At 25.1% G+C, this 15,109-nt stretch overlaps 1 protein-coding gene across 1 annotated transcript; it reads right to left on the minus strand.

The window, feature by feature from the left end:
* Positions 1 to 378: 378 nt before the first annotated feature.
* LOC111637824 (PX domain-containing protein kinase-like protein) lies at positions 379 to 12,591 on the minus strand. The gene is made up of 4 exons (XM_023383397.1): positions 12,472 to 12,591; positions 6,022 to 6,210; positions 5,776 to 5,872; positions 379 to 526 (listed from the first exon to the last, which is right to left on the minus strand). Exons 1-4 carry the CDS (start codon positions 12,571 to 12,573, stop codon positions 441 to 443), a joined length of 474 nt encoding a protein of 157 aa, XP_023239165.1. The 5' UTR covers positions 12,574 to 12,591; the 3' UTR covers positions 379 to 440.
* Positions 12,592 to 15,109: the final 2,518 nt, after the last annotated feature.

The following is a 15,109-nucleotide window of genomic DNA, read 5'->3' on the forward strand; positions in this document are numbered from 1 at the left end:
AGTAAAAGTATTATTCCTATGATAGTTTTTATTCAAATAGAATTTATCTTGCTAGAACCTTAAACTGTCTTTTAATCAGAATTTATTTGTCATAGAAATATAGTCTTTTTTATGTTATAAATATATATGAAATATAATGAAATAGTTATAAATATAATGAAAAAAATGCATTAAAGAAATATTTTTAATGCATATTCTTTATTTCATTGTAACAATAAAAATTAATTAAATATATATAACTGACTTATTACATCATCATCATAATGGAATAATTTACACTAGAAATTATTTTATATACTATATACTCTGTATGACTGTAAATAGAAAATAAATAAATATATGTATATATGTATCATAATAAATTTTAATTGGGTGTAATTAAAAGTATGTTAATATTTAAAACTATTAATAAAATATTTACTAACTTCTGTCAATATCTATTACATACCTATATCTGGAAAAGGTTCAACTATTTCCCATCTCAATTCTGATCGAAAAACCATTGAAACATGTTGAAGAGCTATCTCTAAATTAAGAAATAAAGAATTTATATATAAATAATACAAAAATATATAATTATATGCATTACTTAAACTTATTAAAATAAAACAGCTGTTTATCAATTTAAAACTTGTTTAATTACAAATTGAAAATTTTATATTCTACATCAGTATTTAAGAACTTATGATGTGGTGCCCAGAATGAAATACAAAATTTGTATACGAGAATACAGAGCATATCATCATTATTTTTATTTGTAAATGTTAAAAATAATAATTATTACTTCATGTTTTAAAATAAATAAATTTAAAATTACTTCTTACTAAAATAAAATATTAAGGAAATTGGAGTATGACGAAATTCCATTAACCTGGCATCCAGTATGACAGAAAACCCAATAAGCAACCACATCAAACTTGTTGTTGGGGTTATCAGTGCATTGTTCTTTACCATCATCATCAACAACTTCTGATATAAGCATTGTGAAAACAGGGGAAGACCAAGATGACATGATGATGTGCTAGGTAAAATCAGTTAGCTTGTGCATTTTTCTAAAAACTTTTTCCAAATATATTAGTGAATGGGTTTGATATGAAAAGCAGAAATATTTAGCATACTTGGAATCAATAAGTATCACAGGGTACAATACAACAGCTACAGTATTTTACTTTGATAATTAGAGTAAATTTGTATTTATATGCAATAAAAATGTACAAAGTAAGAATAGTGTGTTCTTGTTTCAAGCCAACTAAAGGCAGAAATAGCATGAAAAAATGAAAATGACATGTTAATTATTATTAAAAAATGCATTTATACAGTTTTACATGTCAATATATGTAAAACTGTATCCAGGAAAACAAAAAACCTTAACTATCTGATAAGGCAGTATCTATCTATCTATATATATAACCCATTCAACAGGTGTCCGTCCTTCCTTCCTTCCGTCCGTCCCGTAACCGTTTGATAACCGACACTAGAGGCGCCCCTATCGTGTGTCATATTTCAAACATTCAAATTAAATTAACAATTTTAATTATTATTTAAATTAACAATATAAATTATTATTATTCATTTGGCCAATAAATTATTATTTGGTCAATATAACAATATAAATAATTCAGTATATTTGTAATAGGAATTTATTATTGTCACGGAATGCCTGTAATGTTCACTAGGGGGCGAATAACGAAAAACCGGATAGATTTGAACCGCTACGATAAAACGATAAGTGAAATAGTTAAGCTAATATTTTAATATAATAATAGAAACCTTTCATGGCACGACCAAAGAAATACGCCACTGTGGGGGAACGTAAAGCTGCCACTGCTGCGAGACAAAGGGAGAGACGTGCGCAGGAAACATTACAGAGAATAGCACAATCAACACGTGGAGGCTTGCAGAATGAAACTCATGAGCTCAGATCTGCAATGTTGCACAGGCAGGCAGAAGCAAAACGACACAGAAGACAAAATGTCACAACAAGGCAAATTGATTCCAAATAATTATACTTTTTTTTCCCAACAATGTTGTGTATACAGAAGTTTTATGATGGGATAAATGATGGAATACAGAACACAGCTAAAGAATATCTTCAGTCTGTAATACAGAAATACTATTTGCTGTGTATTGATCTGTTAACATTACTTTTTAACATGAACATTTGTATATATTTATACTTGATTTTTTAATCATATTAATTCTATTTATTTGAACAATTTTGAGTAAAGAATAGATTCACTTTCTCATGTACAAATACTGTAGTTGGCTGTTTGTGTATTGATATTTTAAGTTTAGTTTCTAAGATGAAGAATTGTATACATTTATATATAAACTGCATCAAACTTTTAAACATTAAGCGCACACAACTTTCATATATTAAGTGCATTAAACATGCCTCAGGAATTTGTAATGCTGCTGGAACGCCCACTAGGGGGCATCCCGGGCTACTAGTAGTCAATAATTTAATACCGTGTTGTTCTGACAATGCCAAGTTAATGGAATTTCACTGTATTTTTAATAAAATATTAATGTTGTAAAGTTACAATAGTAGTATAAGTTTCAAAAATAGTACAGAAAAAAAATCCAAGCAGCCATATGACAAAAATATTCACAAATTTGACTTCAATTTATACTAATTTGACATTTTCATTCATTTGTTCTAAATTCTGATTTTATATACAATATATTTTTATGACTTAAGTTCACCTATCTGCTTTTATTCATTTTCTTATGCCATTTTCTAATTTACTCTAACATAAATTTACTCTATTTTTTTGTACTTTTCCCAGCTGTTACTTATAATAGAGGGAAAGTATGACAATTGGTCAAAAATTAACCCTCCAAGATTTTTGAATTCAGGGAATCTTAAAATGTTAAGAAATGTAAAAAAATTTTGGGGTTTTTCAATATGTGTGGATGTTGGAGTGTGAGAGTATGAGATTCATTATTAGCATTTGCAATTTTTTAAAAAACTTGTCTCTACCCTCAAAATTAAGTTTTTTGCCATTTCATAATAATATAAAATATAAAAAATTTTTAAATAAAAATCTCATAACATATGGTGCAATACAGTTTTAAAGTTTAACTAGGAAAGTTATGCAACTCTGTTGGATTTTCTTGTGTCTTTGTCAAAATATATGGCCTTTGTTGTGTATTTTATCTATTTAAACATAGTTTTGAGATCCCTAGAACATAGTCATACATCAGTATCTCCAAAGTTTAATACAGATATTTTGGCATACATTTTCAAAAAATTCTAGACAATTTTTTGAATAAATTTAAGCAAAAAATCTAGAATTTTTTATTTCAGCAAAGTTATTCAGAAAATATTTTAACTTTAATATAAAAAATAAAAATAAAATGAAGAATTTAAAATATATTCTAGCATTTTCTTTACCTAAATGCTACTGACAAATGAACCAAATTCATTTTTAATTACATATTATTATTAATTTAATTAAGCAAATATTAAAACTATGCAATTGAAATTAAACCAAAAATGCAAAATTTACTGATGCTTGTAAAATGTTTAATTGCAGTTCAAAAAATTTATGAAAAAATAAAACATTAAGAACTAAATTAAATTCATATATCTATAGAGTTAATAATAAATTAGAAATATCAAACATGAATGACTTCATATTCCAAAAATCAAATTCAGGTTGAATCCATTTTTTTATATACAATATTTCCATAATAAAATACTTCATTATTATAACATTTGCAAATATGTTAACTTATATATTCATGCTACTTAAAATTTATTTGAAACTAAATTTTCATTAACTAAAGTTTTTTTTTTTACTTAAATTTGATTAAGAAATCATTTTTTAGAGTTTTGAATATTTTCTAAATCCTGGAGATACAAATTTTCTAAATGATAACAGACAAAATTTAGATACAAATTTCCTATTTTCTAAAGTCATTAATTAGTGAGAATTTTTAAAATAATTTAATACAAAAATGACAACTTGTTTCACTGTTTCACAATTTTTAACAATTTTATGACTTTTTACATGAAAAAATAAAAAGTACAAAAAACATGTTACACCAAGTCTAAACAGTGAAACAGTCAAAAGCAAATAAATGTCCACTAACTAAAACCTAAAATCAGTGATAATATTTTTCTATTTATACAACATGTAACAAAGACTGTATATAAGCAAATTATATTTTTCCATGCTTTGATATATTATGTCAGTTTAATGTTAAATTTAAAAAATGTTTTAAATATTTTACGTAGAAAATGTCACAATAAATTTACAACTGAAAAAAGAATATGTTTAAAATGCATTTTGTCCAGTAATATAACACCAAGTGGTTTTTCTTGTTAATAAAAATTTGCAAGTCGTGCATAACTATGAAATTATTTTAAAATTTAATTATTCAGTAAATTATATTTATAATAAAAAAATAAAAATCAAGTATAAAACAAATATGCAGAGAAATAATAAATAAAAATTAGCTGAATATATAGATGACATAACATCTGTAAATACTACATTATACAAATAATAAAATGTACATAAAATGACAAAACAAATCTAATATTATTATATGACTTTTAAAAAGCCAAAAACAGAAGCAAAGTTTGGTCTCTGTTCCAATATATTTGAGAAATCTAGAAAATAATTTTTGCAAATTAATGATGATCTTGGATCTAATGAAAAAGAAGTCATTGTAAATAACTAATTACAGTGTTATTATTATTATTATTATTTATTATATACTTTTGATTTATTATTTGTGTAAAATACAGAAAACCTTACAAATTTAAAATGCAAATAAATATTTATTTTAATGACATATATACTTTGAGACACAAGAATAAAAGACATCTAAAAATTCTTGAATTTAGATGCAAATCCAAGAGCACTTAAATCAGTTTTTTATATTCTATATTATATAACCTTATACCTATAACCTTACAAGGATAAACAGCTATTGGAAGAAGGAGTGATCTATAGACTCCAGTGTACATGTGGAATACCGAACTATTATGTTGGTGAAACGAAGAAGAAACTGAAAATAAGAAAATGTCGGAACATCTGGCTGCAGTGAGACTTAAAGTCAATACGTCTCCCGTGTTTTTACATTGTCACGCGAATAATTGCCAAGTTGATATTAATAATGTAAAAATCTTAAATAAGGAAAAAAATATAGTAAAAAGAAAATTCAAAGAACACTTCATGATAGTTATGTAAAATAATGTTATGAATTTGAATAACAGCGTGATACCCGCAGAATGCTGGGAAGAGTATATAATAGTTGTAAATGCAATAGTACTTTTGTTAATGATGTGTCTTCTGCTGTATTACATTCTGATTGTACTGTGCTACACACAAGTCTGGTAGTAGGAAACCCTGCTGAAGAAGCCAAAGAAAGGCGAAATGCATTTGGGGTGAAGTATAGTGTTAAATAAAATATTTTTTTCTCTTAAGTTAACCTGTTTGTCCTTTTGTTTTTATACCAGTTTGTCCTTTTATAAGGACTTGGAATTTTTAAGACTCCAAAACTCAGAAAAGAAAGGAGAATTATTTTTCTGTATACTAGTGAATAGTACAATTGGGTAAAGACAATTTATCTGACTCCATCGATTTTTTAAATATTTTTATTGATATTCTATATTGTTTTATACTCCATTAAAACATATATTATTCTCTATTATTTCCATAATTTAAATTTTGTTTTATTAATCAACAGCATTTTTAAAGTAAATTATATATTATATAAACATTTTTTTAAAAGTCATAATAAAATTTAAAAATTTATTACCTAAGAAGTTCTGTGAATAATTTTCTGGGTCTAAAAATCTTTTAACTGGTAATGATAAAGCTAGCATTGGATGTGATAAAATTGTATTCATATATTGCTGAAATAAATTACAAAAAAAAATGAGAATTTTAAAGCTCTTAAAACAACATTAAAGGACATTTCTAAATTAATAAGAAATATAACACATTAAATATTTATTACAAATATTAATTAATCTATCCAATTATATCATCAAAGTAACGTTACTTGTAATCCTTGCTGCCTTTCAGCTACAAATTCTCTGCCCAGTTTTCCAAATACTCTTTTTGGAGGGAGAGGTAATTCAACTCCCGATATTTGCAGCATATTATTTAGTGCATCAAAGTCACTGTATCGACGAGATATTTGCCATGAATTATCTACAAAAGGACCTCGCTGCACTCGAATAATATAAATCTATAAATAAAAAAATTTAATAACAATTATATTATTTTTTTAAACAAATTTTTGGGAAATAATTGCAATACAACCAGCAGTTTTTCTGATTTCTTCATTAAGGTATTTTCATGTGACATTTGAGTAACTTGATAAAGAGAAAAACATACTTCTTGTAATGTAGGCCACACATTATTGAACCTAAACTATAAGCTAAATTTACCTATTGATTTGGTAAAAGTAAAAAAATTTGTAACAACAAAATGACATTTTAGATACTTAGTTATTCATACATAAATCTATATCAACAGAAATATTACAAGAAAAAAAGGGAATGTTATTGTCATTTCTCCTCATTTAAAATCCAGTTTGTTATGAAAATATATTCAAAAATAAAAGAAAGGATTTAAAACATGTGGCAAGTACTTATATTTGTTTTGCATATTTTAATGAAAACTGTTTATTTTTATCAATAAGTAATTTTTAAATATGATTCAATTCCTCAATTTATATTTAGTAATACAGTATTAAAAGAAAAAACTTCACACACTTCTGAAAAAAATAAGAAAAATCTTAGTAGTGAAATATCTGCATGTTTCAATTTATAATGAACTTAATTCTGTTCAAAATAAATTAAAAACTTTTATACTGTTGTAACATTATATTAATATTTGAAATTTAAAAATGTCATTTGCAATTATAATTTAAAAATAAAAATTGGATAAACTTATAATTAATTTTAATTGTAATTTCTACAATTAAATCTTAATATGTTCTAATGTGTAAAGAATAAGAAACAAATAAATATAATACAATTATATTTACATATTAAATTATACAAGTTTAAGAATTACTAAACTCAGTTATAAGAATTTAGGTATTTATTCTGTTAACTTAGGAATTCTTTTTATAAATTTCACTTACAAATTATATAATGATATGATATTTATAAAGAGAATTTTTAAGGTGTAGTGAGAATATCTGATTTTTACATTAGCAACAATAAATTAATACAAAATATAAACAGGAAGTTTACCTTAATGTCAAAGAAATAAAATGCAAAATTATTGATTGAAATAAATTTTTGTATATTCTGTAGAAGATATAAAAAGTTATAAAAAATCTATTTTATAAGAAATTCTTGTTATAGCACTTCATCATTATATAGTTAATTGTCATCTTTATTTCTTACAAATTTGAAATCATTTCAATAATTTTCTCAAGTTGAAGAGGCACATAATAAATACAAATCTACAAATAATCCATAATGATCTTTACAGAACTGGATATTACTTACAAAGTTTTATTTACATGCATAGTGTCCTTTCTTATTTTCTAGAATGATGCTTACTTCTTCATAAAAGTCCATAATATCTATAACACTAGAATTAACTAGAAAATTGGATCTTAGTTAAGTGATAACATATTCTCTTCATAAGAATCATTATTGAATACAAGCATTTTTGCTATATCATGTGGTTTTATAATCTGGCACCAAGTGGTAAAAATCTCATTCTATTATATTTTTTTACATCATTATATAAATTTTAATATGAAAAAGTTGTTATAATACAGTAGCCCCTCATAATATTACACATGCCAGGAGACAAATCAAATGAGCAATATATGAGACGGCACAATATAACCAATGTATCCACCTGTTTTATTTATTTTCAATCTCCATGCTGACTTATTTTTTGTAGGTTGTATTTTATAAGATGATAGTTTCAAGATCAATGACTAGAATAAGGTAATATTTCTTTGCAACCATTCGCACTCTGCAAAATTCAGTAGCAATCATTTTTTTTTAAATTATTGCTTAAAGTGCTTTTATAGTTGGAAGACAAAAAAAGATGCAATATATCCAAATTAACATTATAACAAGGTGCAATATAACAAAGGGCTACTATATTTCATTATAAATGTAAATATTAAAATATAACATATTTTTCTTAAAATAAAAATTTAACTTTTAAATAAGAACATAGTTCTTTCTTTTTATTTAAAGGAAAAAAAATTATATATAAACACATTTCTTCAATGATGAAATCGTCCATTTTATTAACTAGAACTATCACATCAAACTCTTCTTTGCAGATATTTGAAGGAGCCAGTTTTTATTCTCTTTGTCACAACACTTCAGTCAATACTGTCACAATAAAATATATTTGTGTTTTTTACAAATATGCAAGTTTTACATCATCACTTCATAAGCTATAAGCAAGACAAACAAAAACTCCAGCACCTTCAAAATTATATCTGCAAAGAAAGGCTTGATATAAGTATGCTTCTTATTGCTTGGAACTATTCTGTCATGAAAGAAATATGTTTTTACATTTTTATGATTCTTTTAAACAACATATTTTTATTAATAAAGCTACTATTGCAAAATGATTGACCTGAATATTGAAATTACAATATTAGTGCATAATTACAGCATTATTTCTTAAATATAGTGACAGTCCACTCATCTGGCAAACTTGGAAAGGGTGGTAGTCCAGTTTCTAATTTTCCTGTTTTCTGGATACATGCTAAATATATACGTAAAATTTAAACTAAACAATGGAAAGTTAAGAACAGAAATTGTATTTAACAGATACAAATTAATCACTTCTAAAGCAATGTCTGTTTCATCATTATTAATCCTCTTAAAATGTAGAATACTGTGTTAGTGTAATATTTAGGTTGAAAATTAAAGAAAGGAAAGTAAACAACATAATGGAACTGGGGTCACGTGACGCATACATCACGGAAGCAAAATGCAGCTACATAGCAAACTACAGCTATATTACAGCCTACCAAATTCAAAACTAGTCTGTTTTCTGATAATTCCAGATTTCAGAGAGCAGATAATTGGTTTGTTACTGTATTAAATAAATCTAATATTTTATTTATAGTAATATTTCATAAATGATGTTTTACCATTCCTTATTATAGTTCAGAAATAATTAAGGTCATACTTTTGATTAAATATTTACTACTATATCATTAAACACTTTTATAGATTCAATAAAAACCTAAAATACACTGTTCATAATCAAATTTTTATTCCTCCAAGAGAACTCTTCCAAGTGCTTTAAATAACCAAAATAGAAAGAAGACTAACAAAGTATATTGCTAATAACTAAGTTTGCTAGTCTAAATTTGTGTATGATACAACTTTCATATTTTAGCAACTTTTATTAATATACAAATGCTTTCAATTATATTAAAATACTATGATTAATTTAATTAGTACATTGTTTTTAATGTTAAGTGGTTTAATCATAATTATGATTTTAATAAAGCTAATAACTGTTGCATGTTAAAATTTTCAGAGAATAAAAATATGAACTGATTATTATGTTTGCATGCATTCTGGTTTAGAATTAATTTGGATTATGCAACAGTTTTTTAGCTTTATTAAAATAATGTTTATGATTTTAAAACTTAACATTAAAAACAATGCATTAATTAGGACAACTTATGAACTTGAAACTCATTAGTTGTTTCCAAGCTCACCCACTCTTTTGAGTACAGTTCTTTACCAGTTGAAAAACAATAGTGAAGAAGAGGGAAAGAAGTTCTAATGAGGTTTTAGTGAAGTGAAAATTGCAGAATTTACTACAGAAAGACTGATAGAAAAAAAATATTAATCAGACAAAGTGTGTACCATGACTATTGACCTGCCAAAGAACTGTGAAGAACATTTTATGACTCCTTTTATACTCAAAATTCATTTTAAAAAACACATAATATGCACATTAGAAGAATATCAGCACCAAATTTCACTCTAGCAATTTAATTTTGAAGTAAAATTTTTTTCCTGAAAATACAAATAGTATGTAAACCAAATTTGATTGAGATTTGCCCAGTTGTTCTTTATCCAGAATTCTAAATGCCTACTCTTTAATTATGATCACCCTGTATATTTCATTTTTATATTCCTAAATTTAAATTGTATTTCTATAAGTTAAAATATTTTTATATAGCAGATTTTTTTCTTCATAAAACAAATTTATTAGATGCATTATTATTAAAATTATCAAACCTATTTTAAAAAGGTCAGCTACTAACTCTGATAAACATTTTTCAAGCTGCTTTGCTTCCTCGTCAGATCACTGATTCAATTTTAACCATTCTTTCATGTCATTAAATGATTTATTTGTATGATAAAAAATTTATAATACTTTACTACATAAAGCTTTTAAAAATTTTATGTTATTTGCTAAGATATGCATTCTTATTAGAAAATAATGCTTAAAATCAAGTTTGATTTTTATTACTGATATGAACATAAGATAGCAATGAAACATGTCAAACATACTAAATATTTCTAGACATTGGTTAAGGTTGTAAGTCTATATATATTTTTTGTTTTGACTTAATTTACATAAATTATCAATTGTAAAACAGTTAGAACACATCTTTCTTACTAAAAGTGAAAAAAAAAAAAAAAAATTGAAAAGAAGCAAATTCTACATCAAGGATAAGTCTGAAATGCATATTTTGTAGCAATTTGTAAATAGGGAGTGTTCTAGCTGGTTTGCAATTGAAAATTTATGTAAATTAAGTCAAAACAAATAAAAATGTCTAAGTCAGTTTTCCAATCTAATTTATTTTACCACAATCAAACTAACTCAAGTAACGTTGATTAGAAAGACAAACTACTACTTTTTTAAGTCTCAAAAAACAAATTATTCTTTGAATTCTTATTTAGAATTCACCAATATTTATAAAACAAAGAATTTTTAAATAAATGGTCTTATATAATATAGCATAATTATATTAAAGAGTTTATATATTCTTTAGCCAGAATAATTCAAGAAAGCCTTGAATCTAACAAATCATATTATAAAATCACAGAATTTACTTCATATTATTTTATCAGTAAATAAATTATTTTAAATTATGTATGTGATATAGATTAAATATATCTGTTTTCACAGATATTTTCTTATCTAATTCATAACAGATCTACATTTATACTTCTAATACTGGTAAAATTAAACAACAGGTAAACGATTTAATGCCTTTTTGTGAAATATTAGCCCACTGTGGTATAGCAATATTCTTTTGAAGATTAAAGAAAACATTAAGAAAAACTCAAATATTTTCTCATCACTTTGAGGTGCTTCTTAAAGACACAATTATAATTACTAAAAATACATAGATCAGATCAGTAATCATCGCGGACGATGTGATTCTTTATTTTATTTGGTAAACTTGCTTCGATATCTTATATAAAATGTTAGGAGAGTAAGCTTATAGGAATGAATAGATCTAATTGGATGATAAATATCAGAAAAACATATATATTAATCTGCAAACAAAAATCTAAAGCAGATATTGTAAAAAAGTGCTAAAATCATTTTGCTTATGAAGACAACTGCATTATTTTTTTGTTTTTTTAAGTCTTTGTCCTAAGAAACACTTATTATTATGCCCATAATGGATGCGTTCAGCAGACAACAGTTCTGGAGCTGTTGAGTATTTTTCTGCAGAACGCCCTCTACAGTAGCGCTCTTTCAGGACACGTTTGGTGTTTTGATGTCACATTTGGTAGTACCTTTCATTTATGCTACCTATTGCTATCCAAAACTGACTAATGAGGGTTTTTGTTCCAACGCAACATCCCTCGTCATTCAGCAAATCTAGGTTGCTACATAACAGCTACCGATTTGCTCAGTTACTGTTGAATCTGCCAAGTGCAGCCAATGACTTCAACTTGGCATACAATGGCAAAATCAGGTGACAAGAAATAGGACTCAACACAATAGAGCCAAGTCACTTGCAAAAAGCATCCAAGCTGAACTTGGATCTGGATTCCTCAGAGGCAGGCACATGCTCAGCTGCTTCAACTATTTTGTTGCCATTTCATTTTATTAACTTTCAAATGATGATGATAATTTTTTATTAATTTAATACAAAAATTTCAATCAAAAGGCATAATATAGTACAATGATCACTCATTTCATTATTATTATTTTTTTAATTATATATTTGTATTTTCTTTTAATTATTTATTAATTAAAGAATGATCAAAATCCAAATGAATTGATATTAATTTTAATTAAGGTACAGAAATCTTTCTTACAGATTAGAGTTAAATTTAATTAAAATACACTTTAATGAAATGTTAAAATAATAGACTTTATCCATTTAATACTTAATTAATCATTTTAATAAACCACAATTAAGTAAAAGGCATTTTCTTGTTATGATTACATTATAATTTAATTACACGAAATACATTAATTATTTCTTATCAAAACTTTAGGAAATAACGCACAAATCGCTTACCGTAAAGTCTTGTACATTTTCAGCTGCTTCGATAGTGCATGTTAAACATTGCGTGTCATCTAAATTCAGTTTACTCTCCTTCTTCTTCTCAAACACCGCCATCTTGAAGGCGTCAATCACTGAAATGCTACGCCCCCTTTGCTACAGAATAGCAAAAGTAAAAAATAAATAAACAAATAAATAAATTTTTAAATTTTATTTCTGCAATTAAAAAGTAATAAAAAAATTAATTGAAAATTATAAAAATTAAAATAATTAATTGAATGTTACTGTATATAAATTTAAAATAATATTACGCATTTTAGTTTAATTTTAAATATAATTTGTGAAAATTTATTTTCGTAAATACTATATTATTTAACAAATTTTTTATAACTTTTTATTATTTTATAATTTAAAGATTTTACAAATAAAAAAATTCTGTAGACTAATTTAAAGTATTTACTAAAATATTCAGAAATTTTTAAAATAATTTATTTTTGAAACAATAAACATTAAATAATCAAATAATGATAATATCTTATTTTATTTTATTTTTAAATTAAAATATTTATAATTGGTAGAGGCTTTCTGTTTTATGAAACTTTAACTTATTTTTTAATTTAAAAAATGGGGGAAAAGATCTAACAGGATAACATAAATAATTAAAATCGACTGATAAAATATTTTATACTATTTTTATGTAATAAAAATAATTTAAAATATTTTATCAGTCATAAAATCTTCATTATCTTAATAAATCTTAAAAATTCATTATCTTAATAATTAAAAAGTTGTCAATGAAATTTATTTTATTATATTGACTGTGTTATATTTTATTATATTACAAGTTAATAATTTTATTAATCAAATTGAATAATTAAATCTCTTAACAACAGATGGCTCTGAACTAAAAATACAGTAAACATAAGAACAAGATTGTAATACGAGATATACAATACTGTACATTGTAATTACAGCGTCTTTGGATCTAAATAAATTTAATCATTCATTTATAAGAAGAGAAATGTATTAAAATTCGGGAAATGTTAATAATGAATTAATCATTGTTAATATATTTCGCAAAAGATTTTGTCAAAAAATTTTCTGAATAAAATGTAATTGCGAATGAAATATTATTTATGTTGTCTTTGAAACCGTGTTAGATAAATTTGCTAGACGTCGAACTCAAAATTGAGTTTTTAATAAACACTTGGCTCTATTTCCATCTCCTTTTAGTTGATACGTGGCATTTGTACGTTTCGGACATAAAACCCCTCAATATTATTTATTAAAGAAATAATTTTTATTACTAAATGTTGTAAAAATGATTATTAAACTTCAAATTTATTGATATATTTATATTCTATTTTTTATATAAAAGTTTTAATTTTGAATTATATTTACTCGTAGTGCCATCTTGCGATGTTTTTTACAATTAATTATCATTTCTATTGTATTTATTTTTTTAATTTTATACTAATTTTACTGATAAAACTAAATAATAAAAATTAATATTTACAATATCTAAGACAATGTTTGTTTATAATATCAATATTCACACATTTCTTACGTACTAGAATAATTGATAAGAATAAATTAGACCGAACCTAAAATTATTGTACATACTTTGTCTTAATTGTAGTACATACAATATGACAATAAAAAAATTCAGAAAAATAAGAGTAATATCAATCGAAACTATAAAAATTGAATTAAAAAGTGGCATTCGACGGAAAAATCAAGAAACAAAGAATAACAGAGAATGCAATCTGTTGCAAATAGAAAAATATGAAAGAATGTATAATAAAATATTGCAAGAAATTGTGTTGAAGACACTACAGAGATTTTGACAAAAAATTGCATCTCAGACAAGACCTATAGTATTAGTGCCATGTACAACTTTTTGCGGCTTTTAGTGAGATCTTAATATAGAGGAGAAGGTGGTATTATGGAACCCCAATTACATTTTAGTGAATTGTAAACAAGGTATTATAACTACACCCACATTTTTCGTGCGAAAAGTACTGGTAACTAGTAAACTAAGTGTTCCTAATTGGATTTTTCGCTAGTGTAATTATAAGTATGGTTTTTGAAGGGTTTTGTACAAAAAGTCCGAAAGTAGGCCTAGAGAAAATCGGGTAGTAATGTAGAACCTTACTGTATATTTTCAAAAAATGCTTTAATGTAGCCAATAGGAAAGGACAAAAAATGTTAAATAATTACAAAATTATTTACTCCAATGTATTTTATCGCAAAAATGCTTTTTAATAGAAAAATATGACCTCCATCAACAATATATATTCCAGCAGCTCTTTTTCGATATTTTCAGGAAGAATTGACTTTCTACCTAGTGTCTTTTTCCCGAATTGCTCCGGACGAATGTCTGATTGCAAAGAGAGAGTTCGGAAGAGTTGAGTTCCATATTACTGTAAAAGCACCAAAGGGCGATGCGTATTTCACGCATCGCCATCTCGAATTAACTTATGTCTGTAAAGACCAAAATTTAAAAAACGTGAACATCACACAGATTAATATGTACTCCTAAGTCTCTGGAACGGAATACATGCACCAGTGAACCTACAACTACACGATTTATATTTTAAAAATAATTAAATTCACTTAGCATTCAAAACTTGCGAATTTTGAAAAAAACAAA

This window comes from Centruroides sculpturatus, unplaced genomic scaffold (genome assembly GCF_000671375.1).
Source record: "Centruroides sculpturatus isolate CEXI.00-Female unplaced genomic scaffold, Cexi_2.0 scaffold1165, whole genome shotgun sequence".
Lineage (NCBI taxonomy): Eukaryota > Metazoa > Arthropoda > Arachnida > Scorpiones > Buthidae > Centruroides > Centruroides sculpturatus.